A 6,842-nucleotide genomic window follows, 5' to 3' on the forward strand; every position below is an offset into this window, starting at 1 on the left:
CCCCCGGCCGACGCCCCCCGCCCAAGGCTCGGGCTACCCCGCCGGGAAAGACAAGTTCAGCAATCGGACGCCGACCAGCCTCGGCGCGGCCGCTGCGCGGGTCAGGGGCCCGGGTGGGGGGGCTGCTCCCAAGGTTCCCCCCAGCCTGGCGCTCGAGGGCCGGTCGCTGGGCCCCGAGGGGCACACGAGGCTACCCGGCTTCTCCCCTCCGCTCCCCTCGGCGCGCAGAAACGACACGGAGACAGAGTGCGGGCGGCCGCGGCCGGCGTGATGCTCAGGCGGGCAGCAGCCCGCGCGCGCGCAGCTCGAGCAGCGGGGACAGCGTGTAGCGCAGGCGGCGGAGCGCGGCGTCCGAGCCCAGGCGCGCGAGCTCCCGGCGGACGGCGTCGGGGCGCCGCAGCAGCACGCAGAGCAGCGCCAGCGCCAGGAAGCCGAGCGGGAGCAGCAGCAGCGCCCGCAGCGCACCCTGCGCCCACAGCCTGCGGACGGACGGACGGACGATGGGCGGCGGGAGGGCACCGAGGAAACCGCTGCCCGCGCCCGCCGCCCGGCTCACCAGAAGCCCCTGGAGCCCGCGCCGCCGAACAGCCGCTTCTCCTGCGGGCAGAGGGAGCGGCGTCCAGCTCCGCGCCAGGGGAGGGGCGCGGGCGGGAGTCGCGGGGCCAGTCCCCATGCATCGTGGGCTTCCCGTGGGGGCCGGGTCCCGGGGGGCGGGTCCTCTGGGGGGCGGGTCCCGGCTCCAGCCCGCCCACCCGGGCCTGCACTCACACAGTCCGCCCTGGCCACCTCCTCCATGAGCGAGCCCGCGCAGTCCTGCACCCAGCGAGGCCGCGAGTCACTCCTGCGGGGGCGCGCACGCAGGTGGGCGATCTGCCCGGCCCCGCCGCCCCAGCGCACCCAGCTGTCCCAGCCGCCTTACGGTTCCAGGCCGCCCCGCGAGGCGTCCAGCGCAGCCGCCGCCTCCATCACCTTCCCCTGCAGCTCCTGGAGCGGGTGGGAGCGAGGACTCAGGGCGGAAGTCCGGCCGCCGCCGGTCTGGGGGTCGCGCGGGGGGCGCTCTCAGGGCGCAGGGGCCGCACCTGCAGAACTCCGCTCTGCTCCTGAAAGCTGGCCCAGGCCTCTTCAGTCCGCTGCTTGCCCTGGGGCGTCGGGAACCGGGTGAGACTCGGGGGGCGCGTCCCTCCCCACCCGCCCGTACGCCACCCACACCCGAAGCCGACCCTCCCCCTGTTGCCCCGGTTCCGCCCGCACCTGCCGCAGGCTCTCGGTGTGCAGGGCGCACTTGGCCTCCACCAGCTCCAGCTGTTTCTTTGGGAGGATCCGGGGAACGTCAGGAGCCGGGCACGCCCCGCCCCCGGTGGTCTGGCCCTGCCCTTGCCACCGCTCCGGCCCTCGAGGCCCCACCCCTCGGTGGTCTGACCCCGCCCACGCTTCCGCCCCGCCCGGACCCCAGGGCTCTGCTCCAGCACCTGCAGCACCAGCAGCTGCATCCCGAGTTGCTGCTCCGCGCTCTGCTGACTCGGCTGTTCCGCTCCGTAGTAGAAGAGCTGGGGGCGGGGCTTGTGAGGGCAGGGCCTACGGGACTTCTAGGGACGGGGGGAGGGAGGGTGGTCCTGGGGGACGGAGACCAGAGCGGGACTTCCCAGAGGAGCCCAGAGACGGAGACCGTCCCGTTTCTGCGCGTACCTGACTCGACAGCTCCTCCCACTGCTCCTGCAGCTGCCGGTTGTGCTGCTCCTGCGGACAGGGCCGAGGGGGCCGTCCGGAGCTCTCCGCCGGCCCCGCCCCACCCAGGACCCCCCGGGCCCCTCCCCACCCTGGGCCCCGCCCCACCAGGTCCAGCTTGTGCCGCTCCGCCGCCTCCAGCAGTCCGCGCGCCCGCTCCGCGCGCTCCCGCGCCACCGCGCACGCCTCCCCGCGCAGAGCCCGCGCTGCCTGGCTCCGCCTCCGCTGCAGGCTGCAGAGAGAAGCCGAGGCCGCGGAGGGGGCGGTGGCGCCCGGGGTCCCGGGGTTCCGGGAAGGACCAGCCGCAGGCCCTGCGTCGGGGCCGCGGAAGCCCCCGCCGGGGCCCGGGCGGGTAGGCCGGACACTCCGCGAAGCCCCCGCCCCGTCCGGGGGCGCCCCGCGCACCTGCGCTCGCGCTCGCGCAGGTCGTGCAGGCGCCGGGTGAGGCTCTCGCTCTCGGCCTCGAGCCCGCGCACCAGCTCGTCCAGCTCCTGCTTCCGCAGGCGGCCGTCGCGGTTGTCCTTCTGCAGCTGCAGCAGCAGCTCCTGCGTCTCGGCCATGGCTCCCGGCTCTGCCGCGACGCCCCCTCGGGGACGGCCGCGTCACAATGGGCCAGGGGCGCCCGTCCGCGGGCTCCGGGCGGGCGGGCGGGGCATGACCACCTGGGTCCATCAGTGATGAAAATGTTGCTAAAGAGCCATCATCGGATCCATGAAAGGTTAATAAAATACTAACAACTAATTCAGGCAAACTGAGGCAAGTTTGGTCCCCCCACACTGCAGATGGCACTTGCAAACTGGCCAATGTCTCTTGTGGAGAAGGCTTGAATAAATACCAGGATCGGTAAACATGTTCATGTCTTTTGACCCAATTATCCCATTCCCAGGAATTTATCCCAGGAAGCAAAGAAACGTTTTAAACCCACTATGCATTAAATAGTTCGTTGAAGTGGTTACATTAACCACAAAAAAGAAAACAATTGTAATGATTAAAATGATGTATTTGAATATCATGTGGCCTGCGTACAGCTGTAATGTCTAGCGAAAAAGTACAGTATGGTTTAGCATTTATGCTAACTACGACTGTAAGGTACATGGGGAAGATCTGTAAAGCAAACAGGAAAAAGACAAGCCATCTCACTGTTTACTGAGACTGTAGGTAAATCTGCCTTTATTTGGCCAGTTTCAATTAAGAACTTGGATGCAGAACTCCAAAGTAAATTATTAGCTAACCAAATCCAAAGAGGTACCAAGAAAAAAAAAAGATGCATGGAAACCAAACAGACTTTATTCCAAGGAGTGTTCAAGATCAGAAAAATCAATTATGTTCACCACGTGGACAAAGGGGCAAGAACACCACCATTTCAACGACGCCCTTCAATGGATACAGACAAGATGATCAAGTTAAATATCTATTGATAATTTTAAAAAGCTCTTATGAAAGAGGATAGGAAAGGACTGTGTCACCTGATAAAGGCTGTGGTAAACACAAGAGTAAGGGGGAAGTACGAGAAGGGTACCCTTTAAGATTTTTGGAGACAAGAGCAACCCTCCTGCTGAGGTCCAAGATGATGTCAGAGGGCCGTGAGGAAGCAACACGTAGGACAGCATGAAGCACACACACACAGTTGGCTCCTACCAACCTCTTAAAGTGGCTCCCTTCCTTCCTCCTTGCCAGTACAAGCTCCTTAGCTCACTCCTTTGCAAGGATTCTGTTCTGGGGAGCCCAGCCCGTCCTCTCCTGGCTCCAGGTGTAACAGAACAGGTCTAAGCCATCTGTGGCTGTCTTGCTTTCCTGTCGTAAGATCCTACCTGAGAAACACTAGAAGTTGGCTGGGTGCTTCTGGGAGGTTTGCCTCCCTGCAAAAGGCAACACTGGGGCTCACGTCTGTAATCCTAGCTCTCTGGGAGGCCGAGGTGGGCGGATTGTTTGAGCTCAGGAGTTTGAGGTTGCTGTGAGCTAGGCTGACACCACGGCACTCTAGCCCGGGTAACAGAGTGAGACTCTGCCTCAAAAAAAAAAAAAAAAAAAAGAAATGTCAAAAGTAGATCTTTAGAGAGAAAGAAAATGCTATAGGTCAGAAGCTCAGACTACATTTTTTTAAAAAAGGAAGAACATTAGAAAATGAGTGAAGGTAATATAATAACTTTTTTCTTATTAAATAATCTAAAACAGTTTGATCAAAATAGTAATAGCAACAATGTATTCAAGCATAACTTGTATATAAGTGAAATGAATGACAGCAGTGATACAAGAGACAGGAGGGACGGAGTAGAATTATTTTATTATCAGACACCTGATACCCGTGAAGCAGTACAGTGTCATTTGAAAGTGGACTTGAATTCGTTGTGTGTATTGCAAACTTGAGGGCAATCACTTAAAAAGGTGTTTTTAAAAAGTGTAACTGATATGCTAAGGAAAGAAGACGGAATACTATAAAATGTTCAATTAAAGGAATGAAAAGCAGAAAAAAGAGTGGAGGACAAAAATACGAACAAAGAACAAGAGCAAAAAACAGTAACAAATATGATAAAATCCAGCCATACCAATAATCACTTTAAACATCAATGGTCTAAAATATATCAGTTAAAAGTATTTAGAAGAAAATATGAGAATGTCCTTATGATTTCAAGCAAGAATGGATTTTTTTAGGACACAAAGCACATTTCTTAAATTTGATGAAATTTTATACACAGGATTCCATAAGCAAATTTAACCAGACAAAAAAACTTAAAGAACGCCTACGAATCAGTAAGAAAACAATTGTTTCAAGGCCATAGCAATCTCATGTATATGTGCACGAGGAAATACACCCCACAATTTCACTACCCAAAGACTCGGTAGAGCAGTATTTGTAGCAGAGAAAATGAAACCCAAGATTCATTTCCACGAAGCAGAACTTTTCACATAAATAAAACGTGCAATGCCAGCATCTGGCGCCCAGCCGCAGAGAGAGCAAAGCGGACCACAGGGAGGAACGTCCGCGGCACGCGTCGGGACGGGGACCCACCCACGGGGAGGTCAGGACGCTGCGGGGCCACAGGAGTCACAGACCCCCCCCTCACGAAGGAAACCCCCCCGGCCGACGCCCCCCGCCCAAGGCTCGGGCTACCCCGCCGGGAAAGACAAGTTCAGCAATCGGACGCCGAATATAGAAGACAATGTCTTCATGACCTTTGGGTACACAAAGACTTCTTAAATGGGACCGAAAAACACTAATCAATCATAAAGGAAAAAACTTAATTTTGACTATGAAGAAGCATGCTACAGACTTGGGAAGATATTTGCAGTATGTGTATCTGTTCAAAGGATGTAGATCTAGAATAAATATATGAAGAAAAATCAGTAAGAGATAACTGAATAGAAAAATGAGCATATGACTTAAACAGGCATTTCATAAGAGATTATTCAAATAGCCAAAAAACATATGAAAGGGGTTTCAACTTCCTTACTCATCAGGGAAGTGCAAATTAAAGCCACAATGTGGCCCTGTGCAGTGGCTCACGCCTGTAATCCCAACATTTGGAGAGGCTGAGGCAGGAGGATTGCTTGAGTCCAGGAGTTTGAGGTTGCTGTGAGCTAGGCTGACGCCATGGCACTCACTCTAGCCCGGGCAAAAGAGTGAGATTCTGTCTCAAAAAAAAAAAAAAAACCCAGATGGGTTTAAACATTCATGGAAGAAGCAATGCCACCCTCTCACACAGAATAGCCAGCATAGCCCTGACATTAAATGAAGAACATTCCAAAAAGAAAATTATAAAGCAGTATCCCTCTTAGGAACATAGTTGCAAAAATCCTTAACACAGCATTAGCAAATTGAACATACTGTATAAGAAGGAAGATGCGTCATGACCAACTGGGGCTAACAAGGCATACCAAAAGGCAAAAGCCGCACTTGAAGACACAGAGGAAGCATTGGCACCAGAATCAGATTGGCAGGAATCATGGAGTCATCCGCCAGGGAATTTAAAACAACCATGACGAAGGTGCTGAGGGCTGTGATAGATACAGTACACAGCAGGCTGTAACAGATGGGCGAGGTAAGCAGAGATACGCCTAAGAACAGAAATGTAACAGAAATGGAGAATGCTTTTGATGGGCTTATTAGAAGACTGGACATGGCTGAGGAAAGAATCTCTGAGCTTGAGGATATCGTAATAGAAACTGCTGAAACTGAAAACAAATACTGAGGGGGAAAGTAGAACAGAATATCCAAGAACTGTCGGACAACTACAGACTGTAATATGCTCATAATGGGGACACCGGAAGAAGAATAAAGACACAAAGGAACAAAAGCAATATTGGATGCAATAATGACTGAGAATTTTCCCAAATTAATGTCAGACACCAAGGCACAGAGAACACCAAGCAAGATAAATGCCAAAAAGACTACACCTGTGCCTATCATATTCAAACTGTAGGAAATCAAAGAAAAAAAATCTTAAGCCAGAGGGACAAAAAAACACCTTGCCTATAGAGGAGCAAAAAAAAGAATTATATCCAACTTCTCTTCAACAACCATGCAAGCAAGAGAGTAGAGTGAAATATTTAAATTGTTGACAAAAAAAAAAAAAACCCTGCCAACCTGGAATTCAGTATCCTGCAAAACTATGATTCAAAAGTGAAGGACAGGCGAGCGAGGAGGCTCACACCTGTAATCCTAGCACTCTGGGAGGCCAAGGAGGGAGGATCACTTGAGGTCAGGAGTTCAAGACCAGACTGAGCAAGAGTGAGACCCTGTCTCTACTAAAAATAGAAGAAACTTAGTGACTACTCAGGAGGCTGAGGTGGGAGGATCGCTTGAGCCCAAGAGTTTGAGGCTGCAGTGAGCTATGATGACACTACTGCATTCTAGCCTGGGCAATAGAGCAAGACAACTGAGGGAATTTGTCAACAATAGACCTGTCTTGCAAGAAATGTCAAAAGTAGGGCCAGGCGTGGTGGCTCACACCTGTAATCCTAGCACTCTGGGAGGCCGAGGTGGGTGGATCATTTGAGCTCAGGAGTTCGAGACCAGCCTGAACAAGAGCGAGACCCCGTCTCTACTAAAAAAATAAAAATAAATTAGCTGGACAACTAAAAATATATAGAAAAAAATTAGCTGGGCATGGTGGCAC

General features: G+C 53.8%; 1 protein-coding gene across 1 annotated transcript; it reads right to left on the minus strand.

Moving 5' to 3' along the window:
* Nucleotides 1–274: 274 nt before the first annotated feature.
* On the minus strand, nt 275–2,285 carry TMEM191C (transmembrane protein 191C). The gene is made up of 10 exons (XM_012644125.1): nt 2,131–2,285; nt 1,834–1,957; nt 1,687–1,737; nt 1,470–1,547; nt 1,252–1,308; nt 1,080–1,139; nt 920–984; nt 769–841; nt 557–597; nt 275–479 (listed from the first exon to the last, which is right to left on the minus strand). The coding sequence occupies exons 1-10, from the start codon at nt 2,283–2,285 to the stop codon at nt 275–277; spliced, it is 909 nt and encodes a 302-aa protein (XP_012499579.1).
* Between the last annotated feature and the right edge of the window lie 4,557 nt (nt 2,286–6,842).

Source organism: Propithecus coquereli, unplaced genomic scaffold, assembly GCF_000956105.1.
Source record: "Propithecus coquereli isolate 6110/MARCELLA unplaced genomic scaffold, Pcoq_1.0 Scaffold206, whole genome shotgun sequence".
Classification (NCBI taxonomy): Eukaryota; Metazoa; Chordata; class Mammalia; order Primates; family Indriidae; genus Propithecus; species Propithecus coquereli.